Source organism: Gobius niger, assembly GCF_951799975.1.
Source record: "Gobius niger genome assembly, chromosome: 1".
NCBI classification, from domain to species: domain Eukaryota; kingdom Metazoa; phylum Chordata; class Actinopteri; order Gobiiformes; family Gobiidae; genus Gobius; species Gobius niger.
In genome coordinates, this window is record NC_136852.1 from 16,963,067 (window position 1) to 16,990,440 (window position 27,374).

At 39.7% G+C, this 27,374-nt stretch overlaps 1 protein-coding gene across 1 annotated transcript in view; it reads left to right on the forward strand.

Moving 5' to 3' along the window:
* stx1a (syntaxin 1A (brain)) overlaps positions 1-27,374 on the forward strand; it is a 42,666-nt gene that overhangs the window by 6,811 nt on the left and 8,481 nt on the right. Inside the window, exons 2-6 of the mRNA XM_079578827.1 lie at positions 2,646-2,723; positions 10,429-10,528; positions 22,544-22,618; positions 23,230-23,303; positions 23,370-23,478. Of these exons, the coding sequence (XP_079434953.1) occupies positions 2,646-2,723; positions 10,429-10,528; positions 22,544-22,618; positions 23,230-23,303; positions 23,370-23,478 (436 nt within the window). The remainder of the gene's footprint in view (positions 1-2,645; positions 2,724-10,428; positions 10,529-22,543; positions 22,619-23,229; positions 23,304-23,369; positions 23,479-27,374) is intronic.

Consider the following 27,374-nt stretch of genomic DNA (forward strand, 5'->3'; position numbering starts at 1 on the left):
AAGCAACAAAACACGTCAAAAAAGCAATTAAAAAAGACAAGAACACAACAAAAGCATTTCCAATATGTGACAAAAACGCAGAAAAAGTGGCGGAAAAACAATAATAACACAATAACAAAAAGCAACAAAAACATAACTAAAGACAACAAGTAAGCCACAAAAGAGCAACAAAAAAGTCATGACAAAAAAAACTATGAAAACAAGGGGGAAAAAAAGCTACGATCAGTTTTGTAGGTCTTAGCTTTCAAATGAGGCATCACACTGGTATATAGGCTGGAGAAACTGCGCTTGGTTAAGGCGGGGGTTAAAAGAACAAGCCACTGTTCTTCCATACTGCATGTTCTTACCTGAGCTTAGACGAGTTGATAGGTACCTGTCTGGTCTTTGTGCGTGCCCGTTGAAGAGCGTGGTAGCTTCCAACTTCACCCTCGTTTGGAGCTATAGGGACATACTGGGAGAGGCCAAATGCTAACAACATCTGGTCGTTGTGCGTGACTGAGGGTGGCCTGTTCCTTGAAGAATTTAACTAACTGTTATAATATATGTGCCCAAAGAATTAGATCAGCTGACTACCAAGTTATTCCATCAGTGGATTTCTTCTTCACTGATTTCACAGGCGTATTCCAAGATGACAATGCCAGGATTCATCGGGCTCACGTTGTGAAATAGTGGGAACATGAGACATGAGATTTTTACGCATGATTGGCCGCCACAGAGTCCAGATGGTAACCCCATTTCCAATCATTGTGATGTGCTGGAGAAGTCTTTGCAGAGTGGTTACACTCTCCCACCATCAATACAAGATCTTGGTGAAAAACAAGACTAAACAGAAATACATCTTTTGACATCGCAGAAGTGCTGTAATCAAAGCTAAAGGCAAACCAACAAAATATTACCTGTAGGCCCGTCACAATAATAAAATCTGACGTTCGATATATTGAGGCAGGAAAATATTGAGGAAAATATTGCGATAAACAATATTATTGAAGACTTTTTAATGCCATAGAAACTAACTCTAAAGCTCAAAAAATGTCAGTGAAGATTTGTTTTAGATAAATACATCATCTTTTCCCACAATGAACATGAAATACAATAAGACACAACTTACTTTGGGTAAAAAAGAAAGTATTACATAGGAAAAATATGACAAAAAACATAAATAAATGAACAGACGATGAATATTGAGCCCAAAAATGTGTCTATTGTCTGTCATTTATTGAAAGATAAGTCGATATAGTAATTATCGTGACAGCCTAGGTATCACAGCGTATTGCCGGAGCATACATTTAACTTATCTCGACATGCCGCGACCTAAATGAGAATATTAATCACAGCTTAGTATTGAATATAAAATACAGTATTTCATCACAAACTAAAAAAAACATCAGAACAATACATCAAAGTATACATAAATACATAAGTATATTTGCCAGTTCGATGCTCATGTAAACAGATCTATTGAACCTGAAGTTGCATCAAAGTATGTTTCTCACTCAGCACCATGATTCAACAAACCTTTGTATTAGCTGCTTAGACATGAAGCCTCTGATTGCCTTAACTGCACTTCACATGCAGCACAACTAGATTACATGTAATTCCTGTGGAAATGCAGGGGTGTGATGCTTGTATTGTTGTGCCTCCTCGTGCTGAGAAAAGAGCAGACAGGGCCCTGGAGTGGAGTTTGGTGCTCTCTGAACAGCCTCTGCTTTAGACGTGTCTGGAGTCAAGCCTCTGACTAGGCTTTTGCGACCACTCCACAGTAACAGGCCTGGTCTCTCTGAGTGCTGCTTCATCCTTGTGGGAGCTGTTTCTGCCCTCCTCCACTTTCTATTCTTTTTCTGGTCCATGCTTTTCCAGCGCAACACGCTCCCCACACTGCAATCCCACATGATGGTACCAAATAAAACACCCACTATCAGCTGTCTAGCGATTAACATGGGGGTTTTACAATCACTTCATCTTGTACTAATTAGGCCTGTCACAGTTACACATCTTAAAGTTTGATGTTGAAGCAGGGAAGTATTGCAAAACATATTACTGACAATGACTGAAACTGTGACTTAAAAGACGTATGGACCAGAGATCTACATATAGATTCCTTTATAGGCACACGGATGGGTATTTATCAGAAATTAAATGTTTATAGAAAAAGAGCCAGTGAGTATCTTGGGCTTTTTTTGTTATATTGCACAAAAACAGCTCCTTTGAGGGGTTAACTGCAATTGTACTGTGCTTTGGTTTTGCATTGTGCCAATCCATTATCTCTCAAACACTGGTGCTGTGTCTTTCTCCTCTGGTAAAGCACCGCCGTTCATTCCTGTATATAATTAGTTACCGGCCTTAATTTGCATATGTCAATGTATGTAAGTAGCGTGGTTCAAATGCCATGTCTTCCTCCGGGACTAAATTCAATAACAAGTTCTTAATCACTCAACCTCTGGTTTAATAATAAGGCCGGTGTTGCTCCTTTTAATCAGCTGATGTGTGGAGAGGGTCTGGTCGAAGCAAAGCTTGTATTATTTAACCTTGAAAAAGCCCTCAAAGATTCATCTGGACACTGCTCTTATTTGCATTTTCCTATTGAAATTCTTCGGGATGTTTCTCTGTCCATGGTTTCACTAATGCCATTGTTTATTTTTATCCAGGACAAGGAGGCGACGGAGGAAGAGGATGAAGTTGCTGTGGGGATGGAGAAAGGCTTCATGGATGAGTTCTTTGACCAGGTATGAATATTTGTTTTCCAGGCATTACATCTTGCATGTCCAGACACCAGAGGTACCCAGTTCCCCAGCTGTAGCTCGGCATGTTACGAGTTTTCTCCTTGGATTTAGGATTACAGCTGGGGGTAGATCGTAAGTGTTAAATCTGGGTGTGGGACCAAAGCTTTCAGTGACTATGTGGGGACAGCAGGACTTTATACTTTATACACTTGATCCCAAAGGAAATTACAGTATTGTGGCTGATCTCATTCACACCACACAACAGTTACTACAACAGCATTAACTGCTCTGGAGGTACTGATGCTCCCTGGTCCCCAAACCCGAGGAAGGGGACAGAGGTGCAGCGGGGATATTGTGTTCTCTGATCATTCATGCCTTCATTTAACCGGGAAGATCTTTTGGAACTTTAATTCAAACAAGCACATTTGGCCCAAACGCTGAATTATTATTGTAATGCAGTTACCCAGATCGGCCTGGAGAAACGTGCTTAAAATAATAATAATAATTTTTCTTCCTGAGTGTAAAAAAAACATATGCTTATAATGCTTGATACTTATGTCCATTGGACATGGACATAAGCATTAACTATATTTCCCTCTCTTCTCTCTATTGAGTCCTGTTTAAGTTATAGAACAGGGTACGAATGAAAGACATGTGCAGACAACCATCCAGTCGAGGCAACCTTGGCCTGCCAGTTCACCTGTTGTACATGTTCTAGTTCAGTGAAGCAGTAGACTAAGTGGACAAGCACACTGTCTTGTTACTGCCTTCTTTCTCTCAGAGACATAGTCCACTCTATTCCTTTAGGTGTTTCTATAGACGTGTGGAACTCATTGGTTCTCAGACGGAGGAACCAACTTGGGCTTCCTCTGATGGTACTCAAGGTTATCTGTTCATTTGCACTTTATTCATTTTAATTAATAACCAGTGTTGGGTATGTTACTTTAAAATTGTAACATGTTATATATTAGTAGTTACAGCTTTACCCATATTACTGTTTCAAAAATGTAGCTGCGTTACACTACTTGATGGTAACACTACTTGGTGATAATGCCATCGAGCAATAGTGGAGTCAAAGATTTCCTTTTCCTTCATTATCCCCATTCTCTGGTGTTTTGTGTTGACAACATTAACGACAAGCATCTGCAGATCTTATACACCAGTGTCCAACTAAATTAGGTGCTGCATTTTATTTTGGGGAGATCAATACAAACCATTAAAATGCGCTTGTAACTCGAGTTATAGTAATGACTAATATATTCCCGTATTTTGTTGAAGTAATATGTTATATTCCTTAAAGCAGTACTAAGTAACTCATGCCCCTAGAGGACATAATCGCCACTGCAGGTGTCGTAGCAGGATGCGTTATTCTTACTCATTAATTGTCGTGAGAGTAAATACTACGCTGTCAGAAAAGACAAAGGGAGAGAGGGATATTGTACATCCAATTACACAATGGAGATAATTTTTTTTCACTCGAACTTGGCTGTAAATACTGTTTAAGTGTCGCTAGCCCACTGTTAGCTTTACTCATTAGCCTGTTAGCTTCTTATTCATGATACCATTTGTGTGTATTGGTGACTCCAACCCGGTGCAGCGAAGTTGCAATTGTGTGTTTTTGGCCAGAGACACCAGGGGGAGATGAAAGACCCCCCAATCATCCCATTAACACTTGTATTACCTCCAGAGGGACTACGAGAAGGATTTACAAGTTACTTAGTACTGCTTTAATTACTGAAAAAAGTGATATTTTTTGTAACTCGTTACTTTTTTAATACGTTACCCACAACACTGTTAATTCATGTCATTCATGCTTTTGCAATATAAATCAAGTGTTTTCTGGTTTAGACATGGTTACACCCAGTTTAGTCCTGATTTCATCTTGATCTAGGCCTAGTGGTGCTTGGTGTGATAAATTTGAGAACCTCTGATTTAGCCATTTCTGCCAACGCTGTGAAGTTGCTCAATATTCAATTCCATTATTGACTCACCGCTGCTCATTTCAGACCACATTCCATCACACGTAAGGAGAGCTATTTTTTTTACAGTGCTTCTTGCGCACAAGTTGAACATCGTGGTATTGTCGTGACTCTCAGAGGGGAGGGCGTAGCGCCGGTTGACATCTCCTTCCCAGAGAGATGGAGACCTGCTGAGAGAACCATCAGTCATATGTACAGACTTCACGTTGCCACATCTAAGCTGGATCTGTAATTTCTTTTTAATGGGCTCTCCACATTCCTCTCCTACTGAGCGCTTTGGAAGAAAAATACACACAGTATCTAGTATTCACCAAAAAGTAGTATATCTGACAGCTTTATAATCTTTCTTCTCAGCACCATGACAAATGCATGTGGCGTACTGCAGTGTGAATTACAGTATGTGAGATTGAATACAGGTCTGCATCATTTATAAACTCTTTGACAATGCCAATAATTCAAGAAAAATGTTTTTTGTGTGTAAAAAAACCCAAACAAAAACAAGAGCAGGCGCATCCCACATGTAATCTGTGTAAATGATTACTTTTTGTTACAACTGTGCGTCCATCTGCTTCTTAAAAATATCACAGCTATTTTTATCACAAAACACTTTTTTCACTGGTTAATCCCGAACATTTTGTTTGTTTTCACAGTAAGAGCCCACTAGACAATTATTCAACCATGGTTAAAAACAAAACAAAACACAACAAAACAAAAGAACAGCACAGCGGAGATAGATAGATAGATCGATGGATGGATGGATAGATAGATAGATAGATAGATAGATAGATAGATAGATAGATAGATAGATAGATAGATAGATAGATAGATAGATAGATAGATAGATAGATAGATAGATAGATAGATAGATAGATAGATAGATAGATAGATAGATAGATAGATAGATAGATAGATAGATACTTGATTGAAACATTACAACAAAGGGTTCTGTGGTGAACATACAGTGACTGAGCTTGATACAAGTTCAGCAGTGTGGAGGATGAGCTAATAATGCCATGTGACAGAGGCTCAAGTGGAGAGTAATCAGGCTCTGCCCCAACTGTGTCGTTAATTAAGGTTTCAGTGGTGAACGACCGACCACAAGGCAGCCACTGTCCTTCACTCATGACCGCACTGTGGTGCTTTACTGCATCAAGATCATGGAGATGGCAGATATTGAATGTGTAACTAAACTCTTGTAATTATAATTACACAGGCTACACACATTACAGCTGTAAAACTCAGAGACAGTCATCAATAGTGATGCATCTGAAGTTTCAAACTGCTACTCACACACCAAGCAACTTGCAATGGAAAATTATCATGTGATTTCTGTTCTCAGGGCTTTTTGCAGATAGTTTCTAAATAGCCTGAACATTTAACATTTTCCAAACGGTGTTTCCTCTCAAAAGATGCGAGAATGTGATGTCAGTGCTCACTATGAAATGTCATTTCTTTGACAAACGGTTATAATCCAGGGACTATATTTTGGGCTTTGAACAGACTTCTGACCCATAACAGGAGTCACCTCAGGATGCTACTCCTGCATCAAAATAACACAGTTTCATGACTTTCATAACACTGTTGTAAAAGGGACATAGCAAGTGCACATTATTCCTACAAGCTGTCTGTGCACATTATGAGTGACATAAAGCTCCACAGATGGGAGCCCTAATACAATTTTTGCTTGTGCTTGGTTGCTCGACAGCAGGTATGACATCTGACGTGGCCTGTTTACCTCTCAGCCTGAGTATATGAGTGACTTGTGACCGTATGCTGTATGTTGACTTCACAGCTTTGGGCGGCGAGTGTGTGAACGTGTCTATGTCATGCAAAATGTGTGATCCGAGACTGTAATGAATCAAGCTGCTGCACAGAAACTGAGCACATTTGGTTTCTTTATTAAAATGACATTCTGACTTTTGTGAGGTTGAATTTTGTGTCAGCTTTTAAAAGTCCTGAATAATGTCTTATGTATCATTTAATGTGAACCTTTGAAGCCGCGTAAAATGTTTCATCTGGTGATGCAAGTATGAACGGAGCGAAGCAAGGCTCATTTGTCAAGGCTTGTTGTTCCAGATACTTTTTCATGCCAAGGAGTAGAAATAATTCTAGCATTTAAAAACCTGTGTCTTAAACAGACCTGTTTAAGTGTTATAACCTACAGTATATAACCTATAGTGATATGATGCACCAGGATGTTACACAGCAAATGTTAACAAAGCCAATGTCCCTCTGTAACTAAGCCTCTTGATAGTTAATGAGCAAGAAGTTTATTGTTTGTGAATGGTTCGTTTTTATATAGAAATCTCTTTTAAAGATGCAGTTTTGATAAAGGAATCCGCTAATATTTTGTCGAACAAATTGTTCAAAACATCTTTCACATTTTTTCAACAACAATTATTAATAATAACAAATATGGATATGTAAAACAGATATCTCTAATTCAGTTTTCGCTAGTGTAAACTACAAGACATTGTGGATGTCTGTGACCTCATTTCTACTCCTATGGCATCACATTTCCTCTTCATTTCACGTTTACTGCCACTTTTCCGATCCAGATACTAAGAATTTGCAAATACTTGTCTTGACAATATGATTTACTATAGTTATATGTGAGATTATGCAAAGTCATGTATATATTCTGGGATTTATGGTTTATATCCATGATGATATACTAAATTTTGACCAGATGTATTTCCAGGTAGAGATATCTAAAGCTCAACTTTATCTAAGATATCGTGAAAATGTTTTATGGATAAAACTGAGTTGTATCCATAAAACCATAATATCCATAATCTGAATTTGGCTTTGCCGATTGTGAAAACTAAGTTACAGATATCTCTAACTGCATTAAAGTCTAACACAACTAGACACAATATGCTTACAGATTTTTAAACACAAGATAGTCAAGTTATATTTTTTATATTTTTTTTATGTTAAATGTTTTTTATGTTAAAATGGCTTCCCATACTCTACTACTATTTTTGTTTCTTTCTTTAAGGGCTTTTAACCACGACTTGGCTATGAGGCAGCAACACAGTGAACAGAGCAAGAGCTACAATACAAAAGACATCATAGTACAGTTTCAGAACTAAACTCACATAAATTATTTTGAAATGGGGTTTGTCCATTAGTCCTTTAGTGTCGCTTAAAATGATTTCTCCCATACCAATAGCCTTACTCTGAAGACCATTGAGAGCTGAGTCACGATGACTCACTAACACCCTTCATAAGTGAGATGAGTTAATGTGGTTACTGCTCACTTAGCGTCTCCTCCTGCCGTATCTTTGCTGGTATACCTGCACAAGCCTACCTGCCGCTCTCACTCATTCAAAACCCATAGCTCACACATCACTCCAGTTCAACTCAGGGGTCTGTACAGTGTCCTACATCGTCCCTGGCCGTCTTCTGAAGTCAATTACGCTATTATTAAAAGGCAGATCTGCTTGGTGGTTAATTAGAGTCTTAATGGGATGATAATGAGCGGGGATGAGGGAGGAAAAGGCAGTTTACAGATACAGATGGCGAGCCACTAAAATGATGAGGAGGTAAGTGACATGTGGGACAGGTGCAGAGGAGGATAGGAAGGGAGTGAGTGATGACAGAGAGGCTTGTGTGGACAGATGTGCCCCGCTGTTTATCCAGATGTTTAACCCGGGCCTAATGCAGCAGCTGCAGGCAGGAGGGACAGAGTTGTGATTGGGTACTAGGAGAACAGAGGATGGGGACAGTGAATTGGACATACACATGTTGTGACAAATAAAATGAAATGCTTTTGATTTGGGACAGCAGGCTTTTCTCAAAAATCTCTCAAAGTTGAATTGTTTTTGTGGAGGCCTCTGTTGATCACTCTCTCTCCTCTTAAGCTCGGGTACATTCCCAACCACATTTTAAATGTACAGCTACATAACACATACCTCTTTTAAGTGGCTTTGAGAAAATGATGCAGACTGCAGCCGTGCCACTGGCGGAGCATAGTCGCACATTAGCTGCTGAGTGGGAGCAGATCCCTAAAGCCACACAGTACTGACTCAGGCCTCTCACCTGATGCTCCTTCAAGTTGTGAATTAAAGTGTTATAAGAGTTTGTTCTTTTTCTGCCTGATGTTTCATGAATATAAGAAATCACATAGCCCTAAAAGGTTCAAATGGTCTTGTAATGATTTCTTTTTGTATCAAACCAGGGTGGCTTTTCATACCCAACAGTTTCAATTGTTCCCTTTCTGCAGTCTCCTCTGAGTCATGTACTGTTGCTGTGATGTGTCAATTTGGTGGTTGCTATCCATGGGTTACAGCCACATTACTTTTTCTTGATATGGACACCATTTTGAGAACTTTTGACCATTGGCGGCACAGTGGTCAATCAATCAATCAGTGGTTTTGTATAGCCCAATATCACAACAGGAGTTTCCTCACAGGGCTGCACCAAACATTAAGGCAATAAAACAGAATAATAAATAAGACAATGTATAGTTCAGGCGAATTAAGTATCCAGGCAAACATAAAGCCCAAATAAGTGTCGGGAGCTGGTGGTGAGGAGACGCGCGGGTGTCCCCCATCCTTGACTCTCCTGCACGGCGAGGAAAAACTCAAAAACCCAGGGGGAGAAAAGAGAAACCTTGGGGAGAACCACATAAGGATGGACAGGCTACATAGACCCAGGGCCGAAGGAGTCCCTCAACAGACGGGCCAAGATTGCAGAACGTCCAGTCCTTGTTGGAGCTTCAGTTCTTCTTGTCCAGTCCCTGTAGTCGGGGTTCCTCCATTCGGCGGTGTGGAACAGGAGACATCATGTGAATAGTAATGAACAGACTACAAATAAAAGAAATATTTTATCATATTAAGACAGTCTGCAGTAAGAAGAAGAGGATAACACTCAGTGTACCGTACTTCTCACAGCAGTGTTTCTCCTAAGGCAGCTTTATCAGGCTGTGATTGAGCACTTTACTTAACTGACATGATCATAAGCTAAGGTATGCTGAGGTACGTTATGAGACTGTGTCTGCTTCTTTAACGTGAGCTGGGAGTTTATTCCATAAAACTGGAGCTTGGTAGCTAAAGGCTCTACCTCCTACAGGGATATTGCAGAAAATCTGGAGTCGTGCAGCGGTTAGCGCTCGTGCTTCACAGCTGGAAGGTGTTCTCCACATGTCTGCGTAGGTTTCCACCCTGGACTCCGGTTTCCACCCTATTACTAAAATCATGTATAATAGGTTCCCCTCTAGGTTCAGGACTCCCCTGGAAATGAGATTCCTAAACTCAGTGGGACTTTCCTGGTTAAATAAAGGATAAAAATAAACAAATGAAAAAGCATAAGAAGATAAAATCCTTTTTTTTTTTTTACCTTTTTTTTTGCTTCATGAACAGAATTTTTCAACAGTTAGTTTACTAGTATCCAATTTGTTATTCAGTGGATTGATAATTTGTGGATATAGTACTATTATCAATCCGTCCCACACCCTTTTTTTCCCTTTTTTTAACTGTTCCTTCATTACATTTCTTGCGTCAATTCTTTGCATTGAATAATTGAACTCAACAATAAGCTTGTTTGTCTGTGCCATATTTTTGAAACCACTTTGCTCCGTTTCTCCTCATCCTCTTAATATAATAACGACATCTTCACTCCAGGGCCCGTCAACATCACTCACAGGCTAATCGCCTCTGCTTCCTATTTCGGTAAGTGACTCACGAGGTAAATCTAAAGCTTGATCTATGTTGCTCTTTCTGCAGGTGGAGGAGATTCGCGGTTACATTGAGTCTTTGGCTGAGAAGGTTGAGGAGGTGAAGAGGACGCACAGCACCATCCTGGCTTCACCCAACCCCGATGAAAGTAAGAATATGTGCCGCATCATATTGTGAGATGACTGACAAAGTGGACAAATTTAGTTGCCTTTTACTTACTTCCTGTTATGTCAGCACAAGCTTGACCACTCAATAGAAAACCACCTTGATACCTTCGTTTTAAGGTGCAGCACAGGGGCTCAATAGCTTATGCATTATGTCTGAAATGGAAGATGGCCAGTTTGAGGGCACCTATACTTTTGCATTCAATGAATCGCTTTAGAGGCTGAATCACACATGAGTAGATACAGTAAAGTGTGAGTAAATCCAGCCTGGATTGACTCATGTGTATATTATTTTTGGCCGCCAGACCCTGGCAGTAGACATCGATCTATGAGTTAATGTCAGTGTGGATGAGTAGGTTGGAGTTAGAGATGTCTTCCCCCGGAGCCTGGACACTGGTGGTGGTATGGGAGGCCGGCGAAGGATGAAGCAGGGTGAAGCTGTGGATAGAAGAGGGGGTGAAGGGGTGGAGGTGGGTCACAGTACAGTTGGGAAGCGAACCATGATTGCTGGAGGCTTAAAAGCAGGACCGAGGGTGATGATTGGTTGCTATGGATATGTGGCTCTTACGCTGATGGGCTGAGGTGGAGGTGTGACCCTCATGGAAGCGATCATTGGCTGGAGGTAGGTGATGCTGAAATTAGTACCCCAGGTTGAATTTACCCCTAGGCTTCATTCAGTCAAGGCGAAGCAGTAAGTTCATTTGTAGAGTGCCATTTTTACACTGACCATGGAATAATGCAGATTAAATGCTTTGAACCCAATTATACCAAAAGTAAATTACGCACAGCAAAACTAGAATGTCATTGTTAAAGTTCTTTTATTGTTCTGAATTTATCGCACAAATGTTCTAACCAAACTCAGTAATGATGAGTCAGAAAGTTAGGTCGAAAAATGTCAAATGTCACACTTTGCTACATAATTTATACCTGTGGCCGACCAGACCAGTAGCGGTGGCACTTTACAGCGAACAAAGAAAGCGAGATCACTCTGTGCTGCTGAAATCAGGGGAATTCTTTTGCAATTTGGAAGAAAAGTAAGATAGTCCTTTTGTAGGAACTCAGAGGGAACCTTATCAGTCTGCACTGTCTCTCAAACTGCCTTTGTCCTTATCAGAGCTAACAATACCTTTTGTTTAACTCCTCCATTTAGCTCTTGTTAGATATACGTATTCTGCCGCCTATCTTTCCTCTCTCAACATCCTCCGTCCGTTTGCCCCTTCCAATATCATTCGTCCCCAAGCAGAGAGCAGCTACTATGCACACATCAAGCACTGGTTAATTTCAAAGCGTCGCTGTTTCACCATCCTGGATACCCTTATATGGTATACAGACGTGGGCAAGGTGCTGCATTTGAGATAGGCCCGTTTGTGTCTCAAATTGATTTGTGGTGAGCGTGTGTAGCACTGATAAATGCACGTCAGTAAACGGCCAATGGAAATGTCAGGGCCATCTATTACAGGAAGGTCATCATGTTTTTTTTATCCTGATGCAAAAGTATATACCGTCTACATTCTTCCACTTGGAAATATTGTATAAAGTAGTGATGACCACTGGTGGGTCGAAAAAAACACAAAAGTGGGTCACAGGATCCTCTTCATGAGGTTAGGGGCCTTTTGTAGTACAGATTTAGATGTTTCTCTATCAACCCAGTCCAGTCGATGATATTTAAATCTCTTCTCTGATTCCTGGATGACTGAGCCTACACAAATTTAGTGAGCCTTTCCAAAAAACATAAACCTGTTGATGATAAAGAACAAGAACAAAGGGCAAAGAAACACACAATTTGGCAACTGTTATAATTTGTTTAATGTTTAGTTTAATGATGGTTTTTACTGGAAACAAAATGGCCTCTTAATTAACAATGAAGCCAAGCCAGTGGTTAACAGCTAATCGATAATTGTTTGAGCCGCAAATTAATAATTTAAAGAAATGGAAGAGAACGTGCAGAATCCCTACTTGATAGTAGTTCTCAATGCTTGAATCAATCAACAGCGGCAAACTAAAATGTTTTCATACTGGGTCCCAAAGCTGGACAAGTAGAGAACCAAGTAGAGTGTGTTGTGTTCTCTCCAAGCCTAAGTGTCATAGTGATTTTCAATTAGGCAGTGCAGGTGTATCAACGTGAAGCAGCTTCAGTCTCATAACTGTCACTCTGTAAATCGCATCATTGTTCAATACAGGCGTTTTCAAACAGGGTGGCCAATGAGAAGCATTTAACCTCTTACCCTCCACCTGAACAGAGCACATTATCTCCGGTTTGTCTTTACCAAAGTCTAAAAGCAACAAAAACACAACTAAAAAGTGATGAAAAAGTGATGAAAAAGTGCCGAAAACGCGACTAAAACGCTTAAAAAATGTAGTGACAAAAAAGGTACCATCAGTTTTGTAGGTTACATTTTTGCCACATTTTCATTGCTTCACAGTTTCACATTTCATTGCACTTTTTCATCACTTTTCTATTGCTCTTTTTTTGGCTCTTTTGTCACACATTTTTGTCACGTGTTCATCACTTTTGTATCACTTTTTCATATGTTTTTTTTGTGTGTCTATTTTTTTTTTTTGTTATTTTTTTTTTTAAATGCTTTTATAGTATGATCCCCCAGAGTGGGGGGGGGGGGGGGGGGGGGGGGGCACGGGGGAAGTGGGTTATGTTACATCATTAAAAAAATACAAATAAATAAATAAAAAAAATAAAACAATAATAATAATAATAATAGTAGAAAAAAACAACAAAACCACAAAAAAAATAAAATAAAATAATAATAATAATATATATATATATACATACATACATACACACACATATACATACATATACACATACATACACACATACATATACACATATATACACATATATACACACACACATATAATAATAGTAATAATAAAAATAATAATAGTAATAATATCCTCCGACAGCAAGTAAAAATAAAAGTAATTACATTTAGGCATCGGACTAGCAGACTGTAATATGTATGATATAAGTTATCCAAAAAACAAACATCAAAACAGCAGGAAAAAATAAAAAGATAAAATAGACCCAAAAATTAATTTAGTAAATAATAGTAAAAATAATAGTAATAGTAATAATAACAATAACAGTAATAATAAAGAGACAGAAATGTGGTAAAAAAATAAAAAATCACTAAATAAAAAATACAATGAGTAAGTGATAAAAATGCCACACAAGAAGAAAAAAAATAAATAAATAAAAAACTAGCAGCATAAGAGTAACAAGCTACCAAACAAAAGTGGCAAAAATATGAATAAACAGACAGAAAAATGTATAAATATAGTAAGCTAAAAAAAGTGGCAAAAACACAACAATAGGGTGGCTAAAGAATGACAAAAAGGCCATAGAAGACTGGTAAACATATGTCAAAAACACAACAAGGGATTGGCCAAGAACTTAACAGAAATCGTTGATAAATGTGACGACACAAAAAAAACAACAACCAAAAAATAAAAAAAAAGGGGCAAAAAAATTGATGGAAAAAAATGAGGAGAAAGTGTGCTCGGTTCGGAGAGTAATAAAAATAAAAATAAAAATTAAATAAAAATTTTAAAAAAAATAGTAGTAAAGAAAAAAAAAAATTGTAATAAACATAAATAAAAAATAATAATAATAAACAAGATTTTTGGTGCTTAGTACATTGTTGTAGTCTTCAACAGGTCACCTATGGTCGCATATAGTGGTCACATGGTCACAGAGTCGGAGTTAAGTAAAAGGTCCCCAGAGATCCTCAAAAAGATCCAGCCTGTTTTTTACAGAGTACGTTTGGAACTCCAAATGTCGAGTATCTTGCAAAATTTGTTCGAACATAAAAAATGTTGGCGGTCTATCATGATTCCAACAAAGTAAAATACATTTCCTTGCTAGATATGCAATAATTCCCAGTTGATTCTGTGTTACTGAGCTAATTTGTCTATCCGGTTCTATACCAAACAGGCATCTTATTGTTGATTTATCTAGGGGTCTTTTTATCGTTTTAACCATAAAGTCATGCACAGAGTTCCAAAACTCAGTTAGGTGTTTGCATTCCCAGAACATATGAAGAAAGGACCCTGTTTGTGTTTTACATCGATTACATTTTGAAGATAGATTTGGGAACATTCTACTCAGTCGTAGAGGAGTTAAGTATACTCTGTGCATGAATTTATAGGTCTGCTCTGTTATTTTGTTGCATGACATTTTTAAAAATATATTTTTACAGATATTGTGTGTCTATTTTGATACCTTTTTATACCTTTTCCAAGACCTAAAAGCGTCTTGGAAAAGGTGTCAAAACCGAACTGAAGAAAATGTGCTCAGTTAATGCGAGAGTTAAGATATATATAAGAGGTTAAAGTGATATTTCAGGATTTTTCACATTGGGCCTTATTTCCTAGTTAGCCAGCACCACTAGCACCACTAAACTCTTCAAATATATATGCATGAACTATTATTATTATTTTTTTATTTTGATAACTAGTAAATGAGGCCCTATGTAAAAAAATCCTGAAATATCCCTTTAAGGGGAACAGTGATTAGCCAAAGTATTAAAGGGGGGGTATTATGCAAAATTGACTTTTTCAAGCTTTACATCATGTTATTATGTCACCCCCTCATTAAAAACATGCCTGAAGTGTTGCCATGGCACATTCACGTATTTTTGAGTATCTGTAAAAACTCTGATGGCAGCCATTTTAGGGATAGGTTTGCCTTAGTCCTCCTAGGAACGCCCCCACCTCCTGGAGACACCTCCATGCTTTCGTCACCAGCCGAGTAACCAACCGCTGCTCCTCAGCAGAACCCCCTCCCCACTGATGCCACAGACAGCGTGTGGAGGGGGCGTGTCTGAAAGGGTCAGAGGTTCTTAAAGAGACAGAGGCCTATTTCAAGACATTCACTACAGCCATTTTGAGAGAGCAATTTTATACAAGGCAGTTATTCTAATTTACTGCAGTTACAGACCAACAGAAGGTTTCGTCATCATTGTAGTGTGATATAGACTGGTGCTATGTGATTGAAAAAAGCATAATACCCCCTCTTTAAAGACTGTAAGCAAATTATTTATTTTCCATTTTTTTTTCTTTCCATTTTTCATTTGTGTTATGAGCAGAATTTAAATAAACTTGTTACTGCGTAAATCAGAGGTGGTCAGTGGTGCTACCTAGTACCTCCACCCTCCCATTCGTGCTTTAACTGTGCTGCCTCAGGAGCTAAGTGAGTATTACGCTCCTGGGTGTAGGCAGTAAACCCGACCCGTAAACCATGGGCCTCTGTCACACTTTGTAAGTTGCATAATCACACACCCCCCAGCGCCACCCACCTGAGCAGCTCAAACCTCCTCCTAACAGTGGGGCTTTTGTTTTGCTGACAGGGCTGTTCCTTTGGTGATCCTCCGCACCGAGTTGTATTTATTTATTTATTTACTTAACTTCAGTGGTGTGTTACCTCTGCATCACGTTGCCCCCCCATCACGGTTCAGCCCACCCACATAAATGTAGCATGGCAAATCTCACCCAGGGTGTTATATATACAGTACAGTAAGGCTGCTTTTGCTTAGTCCAGGATTAGTGTGTCTGTGTGGGCCGTATTAGAGGGGACGTATAGTAGTAGCTTCAATAATGCTAATGTATTGGGTAATTTAAGCATAATATCCCGAGCGCATCCTTCTAACGCATAGGTCTTGACTTCTGCTATATTTAGAAACATTATTGCATTTGCAGTTATCTTCATATAATTGTATTGTTTGTCTGTGTGGTTCCTAATGTTCTGACTCATCATGCCGGCCAATAAAAACAGTCTTCAGTTTATAATAGTTCTAGATAATGTGGTTATTTAACGGCAATTGAGCTCAACAGTCCCTCAAGTTATGCCTTCTTCTTTTCTTTTGACACTCGATAAGCTGTTACAAAAATCTGTCATACCACAAACCACATTTCTCCTATTTCATGCCTGTACTCTGCACTTGACCTTTGCCTTTTCAATATCTTCAGTGTAATGCGCACCGTGATGTATTGATATGGTCTATGAAGAGGGAGCATTAGACCACACCATTATCTCCTCTCCAGTGAAATTATTCAGGGTGCCAAGGCTAAGTGGTGAGCAAGGGTCAATGCTTGTGATATAACTTGTTCCCATGCCGGATAAATCAGTTTAAGTGAACTCCACTCCTGGTCTGAAGGCCAAGGTTGGGGTGGACATGTTAAGACACTCCAAAATGAGAATAATGATTTGAAGTCAGGCCCAACCACAAAACACCTGAATGTAGCAACACTATGTGCCCAAAGAACGAGGTCAGCTGACGACATGAACATCTTGAATGACCGGGTTATTTCATCAATGGATTTCTTCTTCCTGAAGGGCACGGGCATATTCCAAGAGGACAATGCCAGGATTCATCGGGCTCACATTGTGAAAGAGAGGTTCAGGGAACATGAGACTTAATTTTCTCACTTGGCTACGGCTTAACCCCATTGAGAATCTTTGTGATGTGCTGGCGAAGGCTTTGTGTGGTGGTTACACTCTCCCATCATCAATAGATCTTGGTGAAAAATGAATAGAACAGTCGATCTTTTGACATCGCAGAAGCTTATTGAAACAAAGCCACAGGGAATACCAAAGCTAAAGTCAGTCCAACAAAATAGTGGGAACCTTTTTATTGTGGGGAGTTTTTCTTTTGGTCGGGCAGTGTATTTGTATCACCACCCTGACTTATTAAGCCTTTCTGGGGGGCTTCATTCATCACATTGAGTACAGTGATTCTTTGGCAAGTTCTTGTTCTGTTCTTGATGAAGAACACAACAAAATTACATGTGTCTTTACTATGAACGGACTCTCCTCAGACTGTTGCTGCAATATTAGGTTCAAATGTGCTTTAGTTATAGAGTCTTTTCAAAGGGATTTATTAGCCTATGTCAGCATTGTCTTATCATAGTCATGTTTAGTAATATGTAACCTGGAATGTTCGGCAGTGTAGCCTAAAAAAGTAATAGGTTTGAGAAGAGCTCACCACCAACAGCATGTCCTTGGACTCCAGACCATCAATAACAGCAAACATTTGGTCATATATTTACAGAGGGAGTCTGTTAGTGGAGATATCCGGTTAGGAAGCTTCTTTAAAGGATCTGTATCATGCTATTTTAGCCATTCCAAAGTTAAGTATAGGCATTTATATGATATATTGTACCTCTACCACTACGGAGCACTCATTTTTGTGACAAATATAAGTGTTTTCTGGAGGTATTTTTCAAACCCGGAAGACACAACGCTTTGATTCAGTTAACTCCGCCCCCTCTCTCCGCACATACAACTTTACCGTAATATAAATAAACAGCAATAAGGGAAGATACTTCACGATGCAGTTATACGGAGTTGACATCTGCAACACAGCTTCATAAATGGCTAACACACACAAGCTAACACGCGTTTGGATTGACTCACCGCTCTGGTCCATCGCTGTTTACGTGATGGGATTCACGTTGGTTATAAAAGTTAATCCACTTTGATTCTGGCGAAGGTTCCCCAAACATCCATCAGTGTCAGTCACAGAAAAACAATATTTTGGTGAAAGTCGCTGAATCCCAGAGAGAAAAAACAACTTTTGACGAGTGGCCTCTTCTTTAGGAAGGTTGAATAAAGTATTCGTAGCCAAACGCGCTTCTTTTTCTCCGTGACATGATCGTTAGGTAAGAATAAAGAACAGGTGTATCCAGAATAGGTGACAACGAGCTCCATCTTCACAGCTGCAGTGCAAACATGACTGATCTGTTCAGACGCTCAGGGATGTGTTTATTTTGGCCACAGCTGACCTGGAAGCACCTCGGCACATCCTTTTTTTAAATTTATTTTTTTATTTCTTACAACAGAAATAATGAAAAAGCTGTTTTACAAATTAAAATCAGGCCATAAGCATAGAATTAAGACATTGCATTACAGACGCCGAGCACTTCCGTTCCGCTGTGACGACACAACTGAACAAGTCAGTCGTTCACCAGGAGAGGGCGGAGCAGCTGCTCAGAGAGCACGATTCAGGAGGATTGCTGAGAGCTGCGTGAATGAAGCCAAAAACCACTCTAGGGGTGTTTTAGATAATGAAATAGCATAAAAACATAAAAACTCCAAAAAGTCGATTTGGCATGATATAGGACCTTTAACAGTTTGACAATAGTGACACCCACCCACATACATGGCCTGTTTATCACCCTCAAGAAACCATTTATACAATAATGGATGGCCAAACATATAAAGGGAGGGGCTATTGATTTCCAACAGGATGCATCTCCTTTATTAGATTTATTTTCTTACGTATAGCTTTCCTCATGTGTTGCTTCTTGAGTGATGTGAGGTAACATGAGAATAGACTCCAGGCCCTGCTGCTCCGTGAAAGCCTGGTTTTACTATTGTATAATACTGACCCGAAAACCCAGACAATAATTAAAATTAGACGGAGGTTAATTTAATCCAGTCAGAAAAAGTCACAAGCCACCACATTTAAAAAAAAAATCTGTGATCTGCATTCGATATGGGCGACATAAAGAGGACAACTAAAACCACGTTCTGCTTTTGAAAGTTCACAATACTTCACTGTATATGTGTTTAATAGGTGGAATAAATGTGAAAGCGTCCGATCCCAGACGAGGCTGTCATCTTGCATGCAATCACTGCTTCCACTTCTTCCTGACCATGAATCCTGACAGATTACTCCAGTGGTTAATAGAGAGAGCTAATAGTGTACAAGCGATCAAAGCATTCATACAACCACCTCCATAATGACTGTGGGCTCTCTGGAATGTTACGAAACGCACAACCTATATTGCCAGGCCAAAATAAATAAAGATGTAATTGACTTTATTTTGAGACCTATGAGACCTTACGCATCCACAAAGCACAACGCACAATAATGAGTTTGGAAGTTGAGTGTATTCCTCTCCCCGGTCTGACTTTGTGCTTGCCTCGCAGCTTCTCTCTCTCTCTCTCCACTCTGAAACAATCTGAAGCGGTGCGAGGACCGGCTGCACACGTCACCATGGCAACGCGGTCCTAATGATGCCAACAAGCGTGACCTGAAGATTCCATTTGAGAACGTCTGAGAGAGGGAGAGGGGTAGAGAGGGGGGGGGGGGTTGCAGTGTGAACAAGCCACAGCTCAATTGACTTCTCAGTTTTGCCCTGTAATTTGCTTCCCTCTCACTTCTCTGCTGCTTATTCATCGTTGCCCATGCGCTTCTCCATCTTCCCGGCGATGCCTCTAATGACACTGAATGACACTTGATCGAGCGGGTTGACCCACTGTTTGATAACACTGTGAGACAGGGGAGCAATGTAAGGTCACACGGAAAACTGAGCGCATTTGTATGTAAGACCTGATGAAGCAGGTGTTAAATAATAGTAACATAATAATAAAAAATAATCCTCTGGCAATGCAACTTTACACCCGCCTGAGCACTACAGTAGAGCTAAGGATATTCATCTCAACTCAGGAGATAATAGGTTTCATTACATTGTACAGGTGGCGTTATTTGTCGGAAAGATGAGATTGTTTCATAGACAGCCCGACCTCCAGTATTCTGATCGAATCTTGGTGAAAGTGCAGTGGTTATAAATAGGAAGTGAGTGAAGCTGTTGGTGACTGATTCCATCTATGGAGCCCAGAGAGCAGCACTTATCCAGTTCACCCTCAGGGCCTCGCCCACTTCAGATGGAAATCACTGTCCATGACCTGCAAAACCATGCACACCACACCACCACCCACAAAATACCAGCACGATTTGCTTTGTGATGTAGCGTATGTCTTAGTGCTGTGGGGTAAACAATTAAGCAGCAGTTCTAGTCTCGTCGGATCTTGTCGTTTTCAATAAGTAATCCCCCCTCCCATCTTAGTGTCTCATGTTTTAATTGCAGCTCACTTCCATTTGTATTAAGTCTGACACCTTGAATCTTACCTTATACCCCTGTGGGCACGATACCACAGAAACAAGACGTGGAGGCAAGTGGAGCAATGAATAATCATAGCCAAAAAACAGCTACAATCTGTGGGCTGTGGATGATTAGGACATAGAAAGTCAGTTTATTGCCATTAATGCTTCAGTAAGGCAAAGGAACTTCCTCTGACCCTCCAAAAATAGAAGTAAAAAGTAAGGAAACTTAAAAAGGAATCATGCTGACTTGTTTTTTAAGCAATGAAATAAAAAGATATACCAGGTGAAAGAAATGCAGCAAAAATACCCCCAATTTCCTCATTTGATCCTTTCAAATCTATTATCTTTTTATCTCTATTATCCCCATCCCACTGGCTTTATCTCTTGTCCTATTTACACATGACTGGCTGAAATACGTTGATAATCAGACAGCAAGCTTTTGATAATACATACAGCAGAGAAGGCAAGTCACACCAGTTGTACAGCTGCACGTTCTTCCAAGTCAATTATAACACCAATAGGTAATACTATTTGAAGTAGTAAGTGTGCTTCTCGCTCTCTATTTAACAATTGTCTTTTGCAGGCAACTGCACTGTCCTTTTTGTTGTTTACTTGTTAGGTTTTTTCACAATTACCAAATGATTATAAGGCTATAATGTTAGTTATATGAAGAGTATTTTTCCTCGACTGAAAACAAATGCAGTGATATAAGATGTTTTTCACACTGGCAAACTTTTCAAGTTTTATGTTGCTGGTTCGAGAGCAACTAAATTTATTTATAACTTTAAACTAATTTATATAATTTAATCATAGTGCTCCGCTACACACAGACAATGCGACTTTTGAAGTGCACAAAGCATTTGAGGATGTAATATTCAAACCTAGAGTTTGGTTATCTGTAGTCAAAGCAAAGCAGCAAGGTATTTGTTGTCAATAAAAACACCCGCACTGAAATTAAAATAATTCTTTATTATATTTACTGGATGATCGGTTTGTCTGTATGGCTTTAACTTATCCATTGACCCAATAAACATTGGGAGCAACGACGGCAGAGGGCTATTCTCTGACAGCTTTTATATTCATATTAGTTATTTATAGTGCTTATTAAAACGAGAGGGTACCACCATGCAATCCGCAGCATAATTATATTTTGAGGACTCGGGGCAGTGGAGAGAGTGCCACAGTTTGATGAAACGGCCTGGTAAACTTTAAAGTATGTTTTATGTGTTGATGCCTTCCAGAGGCTTGTTAGTGTGTGGACATCCAACTCCACGGCATGAAGATGATGAATGACTTCCCCACACAATTACTTTTGCAATGTGCTAAAAATGGCAATTAAGGCTCCAGGGTAATGTCTGTCTCGGTTTCATTCTTGTCCCGTTTTTCTGCTTTTTGTGTCTTGTAACTGCTGCTTTACTGATAATAAACCAGTTCAGAGAATGGAGTTTGATGTAGCTTAATACAGTGTAATACAACTTAATTCTGGCTGGAACTGTAAATCAAACGACTTATTATTATGAGATATGAGACAGTATGATAAATAGAGAAGCGCAGCCTTAATAATAATAATCATATTAATAGTAATGATTCTTGTATAATTTTCCAAACGCTCAAAGTCGCTTTACAATTTCGTGCATTATTCAGTCACTCCATACTAGGTGATGGTAAGCACCCACACTCACACATTACATTCGCCAGGCATCCTGGCGTTCCCAAACGGTCTCCCATCCAAGTATCAGCCAGGCACTTTCCTGCTTAGCTTCCAAGGTCAGGATCGGGCACAGAAAAGGCGGTATGGCCACACTTGCATGTGTATGTGGAAAAATGTATTAGCAGTAGTTGGTAAAATAACAAACTGCATCCTGTCAAAAGAGCATTATCTAAAATCATCTTTACAATTATAATTACTAATGATAATTTTTGTGCCCAAAGAAAGACGGTCAGTGCTACTGTACTAATGTGATCCAGAAGGGAGGGGTTCAGCAATGCAACCTTTTGGGAAATCGGTTGCTTGTTTTGCTGTAAATGTTGTATGTCAAAAGCAGTTGTTGGCTTCACTTAAGTCTGTGCTTGTGTCTTTTTTTTTTACAGAGACTAAGTCTGAACTAGAGGATCTTATGGCAGATATCAAGAAGCTGGCCAATAAAATTCGCTCCAAACTAAAAAGTAAGTAATTGTTTTCTCCTTATCTGGCCGAAGGGTTCAGGCTTGGTTTAAACCCACGTTATGATTTATCAATTTAGATCTAATTTATATCCTTCTTAGACCCAGTTTAGTCCTGATTTCATCTTGATTTGTCTGATGGGACCTGGCCTTACATTTTAAGCTGTGCAAAGTAGATGTCCCTGCACTTTTATCATACAGCAATGTAAAGATTTCCACTGATGGAACGAGAGCAGACGAGTTTGCCGGCTCTCAGACACACTTGACGCTGCTCTGTCAGGCGGAACAGGCTCCACGTCACTGTCAGTCCCTGTCACATCACGAGAGGCCAGAGGAAATCTTTATGCTCATGTTTGTCTGTTTGTAAGTCCTGCCCAGACCCCGAGGGCCCATGCCTTAACCTGGACCGCAGGTGAGTCTCAATGAATTTGAAGTGGGATTTGTGCCTCGTAAATCCACATTGTGACATTGAGTCTTCTCCTGCTATTGTTCCTATTCCTTCCAATCCACTTCAAGGACAGAAAGTCTTTTAGCTGTGTTTTCTTTGCTCTGTGTGAGAAATGAGAGTCTTTGGTCTGAACTTAGAATTTTACTACTTGACGTTTGTATTTCAGGTATCCAAAACATTATTGAACAAGAAGAAGGGCAAAACAGATCATCTGCAGATTTGAGAATACGCAAGACACAGGTATGAAAATGTTAAGTTTGTGTTTCAACAAAAGTCAAATTGCATCTTTTGTGTTTCTGTGTGCAGCACTCCACACTGTCCCGCAAGTTTGTAGAAGTCATGTCGGAGTACAACGCCACTCAGTCAGACTACAGAGAACGCTGCAAGGGCCGCATCCAGAGACAACTGGAGATCAGTGAGTAGATGTTTGTGTAAGAACAGGAGCTTTCCTTTGTAGACATACGACGACTGCTTCCAAAGTCCTCGAAATGACGCCCATGACTGGAAAAAGCCGCATGACTGGAGCACATGTATATTTCCTTTTTTTCGACCCTCTCAATGCGGTGTAAGAAAGCCCACTGCTTAGACATAGAGTAAATCAGATGAATGTGAGCGTGTACCTGTTAATTTTCCTCCGTAGGAGTGATGACAGCTGTGGATCACTCTCCAAATCCAATAGCATGACGAAAATGTGTTTTATTTCCTTAAGCTTGTTGCTCTTCCCTTTCAAAAAACAAAAGCACAGTAGCAAAATCAATCAGACACTGGCTCAAGGGAAATCCAATCTCAATGAAGCGGTATTTAATGTAGCAGCCAGGATCCATTTAGGCATCATTTTGGAATATCAGAGCACTGTTCACTCTTTTAATCGGGAATGTTTTGATCAAAAATAGTAATAATGGGGTTCTGGTGATTGTATTTACAGAAAGCATTGTCTGTACAGTCTGCAGTGCACTTGGGTCACTTTTTCCTTGCGCTCCTATGTTTGGGTTTGATTTGTCAGCTGCTAAAGTCACAGGGGGCCCATGCTGATATCACCTGTCGTCATGGGGAAGAGATCCGACGGGGAGTGAACAGAGCAGACAGAGGAAGTTTGGTCTTTTGCTTCACAAGTTGTCCCTCTATATTAAACATCACGCTGATCTGATATAACAGGATTTGCTGTGAAAAGAGCTGTGTTCTGGCAATGGCACCGGCAGGTTTTTTTTTTTTTTTTTTCAACTGTTGTGTAAATCAATAGGCACACACAGAGGGATACCGAGTCTGGTCTGTCGGACGGAATATCGATATTTCCTCTCCCACGTCTCTCCTTGCCTCACACTTTAAACCTGTTTCAACAGCAAATCCCCGCTCGAACGTGCTGACAGATACATGTTGTAAACACTGTTATACCAGCCTTGAGTGTCCCAGTGATGACCATGCAAATGGACTTGAGAAACCCTTACATTTGCCCCTAAAACATATGCTCTGGTCCACGTTCATAGCACTTTTCCACTTCCACTGGTTACTCAAAGTGCTTTTCTATCAAGAAATTCTTTTAGCAGCAGGCTGGATAAACATTTTGCTGACCTTTCTGTCCATGGACAAACGTTAAGCGCGTGTCATTTCCGGATGGAAAGGTTTGTTGCTGTTTTTCATTTTTACACCAAATATACTTAGAATAGATTTTGCTTTGTCCACAGAGACTATTATTATTATGTCGAAACAAAGTACAATTACAGCTTATAATAAAGAGGTTCATATCATTCAAAGACTTAAAACTTGGTTCAATGAAGGTTCTTGAATCATCTTCTGTATTCTGTAGTGGAAGTGTCGAACGTTTCGCCTCTCATGCTGTGTGGATTAGGTTGTTAGGACTTAGAACTACCAAGACTCATAACTACAAAGATGTTTTACCCACAGAGTAACTGTTAACCCGTTATTTGCCGTCCCCCCTGGTCAGGGGTTAGGGTTATGATTAGGGTTACCCTAACCCTAATCATAACCCTGGCAAATGTGATGAAAGTTGTGTTTCACTCACAGAGATCTTACAAATAGTTTTAGAAGCTAGAAGGTCTACATCACACTGGCATATAGGCTGTGTCAAGTGCTTATATGACCCCCACTTGATTAGGTACGTCTCTAAAAGGAAGGACAGGACTTCAGAAAAGCAAAATAAATTTACCAGTATTTTATAACATAATTTACACATGTCATGTCGAACTTAAAATTAATTTGATTTTCTTATTCCGTTTCTATTTGTAATTTGTTTTTAATTATTTTACTAAGCTCTCCTGTCAATACGCTTTAAGATTTGGATATGCATAATTGCTAACCCTAAACCTAACCCTAAGGTGGCAGGTAACAGGTTTATAGAGGGACTGAACCAAGCTGAAATCCTCCCGTCGTTTTTATATAGTCTGCGAGCTGAGCTGGAACTTTAGTGTCACTGACGAAGCCTTTTGGATGAGAAACACTCGACTCTTCAACTACAGAGTGCAGAAGATGACTCAAGAACCTTCATTGTAGATGGACGACTTAGAGCCTACACAGACATTAAAGCTTAGTTAGAACTTTGACAATCATACTCACAACAACACGAGACAAAACTACCGCCTCATTCTTTTTTTTTCTTTTTTTCCGCCACACTGGCAGCTCACAAATGAGAACCCCTCTGTGTCTGCGTTTGCTTTGCTTGTTCACCGTATCCCTCCGAGGCCTCACTCCCTTTGTGTTACATAACAATGGAAATTAAATAATCCTGTTACTGGTAGCAACATAGTATGAATGATTTAATAGCCCGTGAGCGTGCTGGTGAAGTGCGACTTTCTTGGCTTTGCCTCTTCTCGGGGTTTGGGTCTCCATGGTAACCAATAAGAGCCTCCCCCCGGCGCCCGTTAGAGAAAAAAAAAAACCTGCTGTGTGTGTGTGTGTGTGTGTAAGTATGTGGGAAGTGAGATAAATTGAGTGAAGTGGCATCAGATTCCCCGTTTTTCCCGTAAATTGTCTGTCTTTGCTGCTCCATTCCCTCCTCATCGCTCACCTTCGAACCCCTTTAATGTCACTGTGGCTTTGATGAAGGCTCAGAATGCCCCGTGGTATTCACATCCCACCTCTCCATCTCTTTGATTGGTCAAAAATGTCACAGGATCCGATATATACGTGGAAGTATTGATATAATCATTAAAAAAAAAAAAAAAAAAAAAAGACATGGCAGGATTAGAAAGCTGCTCATCCGTATTCTGCCAGTGAAAGCAATCATTGGCGGTGATTGCAGCTCGCACTGGTCACCATCGCTGTGCAAGCACTAAGATAAATGATCATATGGTAAATGTGCTAAAAGCATGTGTGACATTTTCATGCTCACTATAGTCTTTCTGGCAGCGGTGTTGGAAGAATTCTTCAGAGCAGGGCTGAAGTAAAAGTACAAATCTGTAAAGAAAAAGTAGAAAGTAAACGGTTATTACCATTGATAGACTGTAGCCCAATGATTCAAGTGGCAACATAGACTTAAAATACAACAATTTACTGTAAAATAAGGTTATGAAGGACATAAGGGACTATCAAACCTATTAAAATTAGAATTAAATCAATGACATAAGCGTTGATATAGCAACGAAAACGAGGATGAAAAAGCAACCAAAAAAAGTGAGAAAAAAGCAAAAGATAAGTGACAAATAATCAATCAATCAATCAAAGTTTATTTATATAGCACTTTACAGCAACACCAGGAGGACCAAAGTGCTTCACAGAAAGATAAAACACATTTAAAAACACCAAACAATTACAACCTAGACACAATTCAGTGCTCTAAGTATTAAAAGCAAGTATTAAAAGTATTAAAAGCAAGTTTGAAGAGATGAGTCTTTAATCTTGATTTAAAAAGGGACAGGTCCGTGAGAAATAAGGTCGACAAAGAAGCAATAAAAGAGCGACTAAAGCGTGCCAGAAAATCAATAATAATACAACAAACACAGACAACACAGACAAAAAAGTGACAAAAACACGACAAAAACGCTTCAAAAATGTGACAAAAATGCGGTTAATGCATATTTTCTTCAGTTCGGCTTTACCCAAATCTAAAATAGCCATACCGCCTTTGCTCTGCCCAATCCCGTAAGACCTTGGAAGCTAAGCAGGGAAGGGCCTGGCAGGACTTGGATGGGAGACCGTTTGGGAACACCAGGAAGCCAAGCGAATGTAATGCGTGAGTGAGTGAGTGGTTGGTGGTGGTCGGAGGGGCCGATGGCGCAGACTGGTTGCCTCGCTTCCGTCAGTCTACCCCAGGACAGCTGTGGCTACAATAGTAGTTTACCACCACCGAGTATGGAG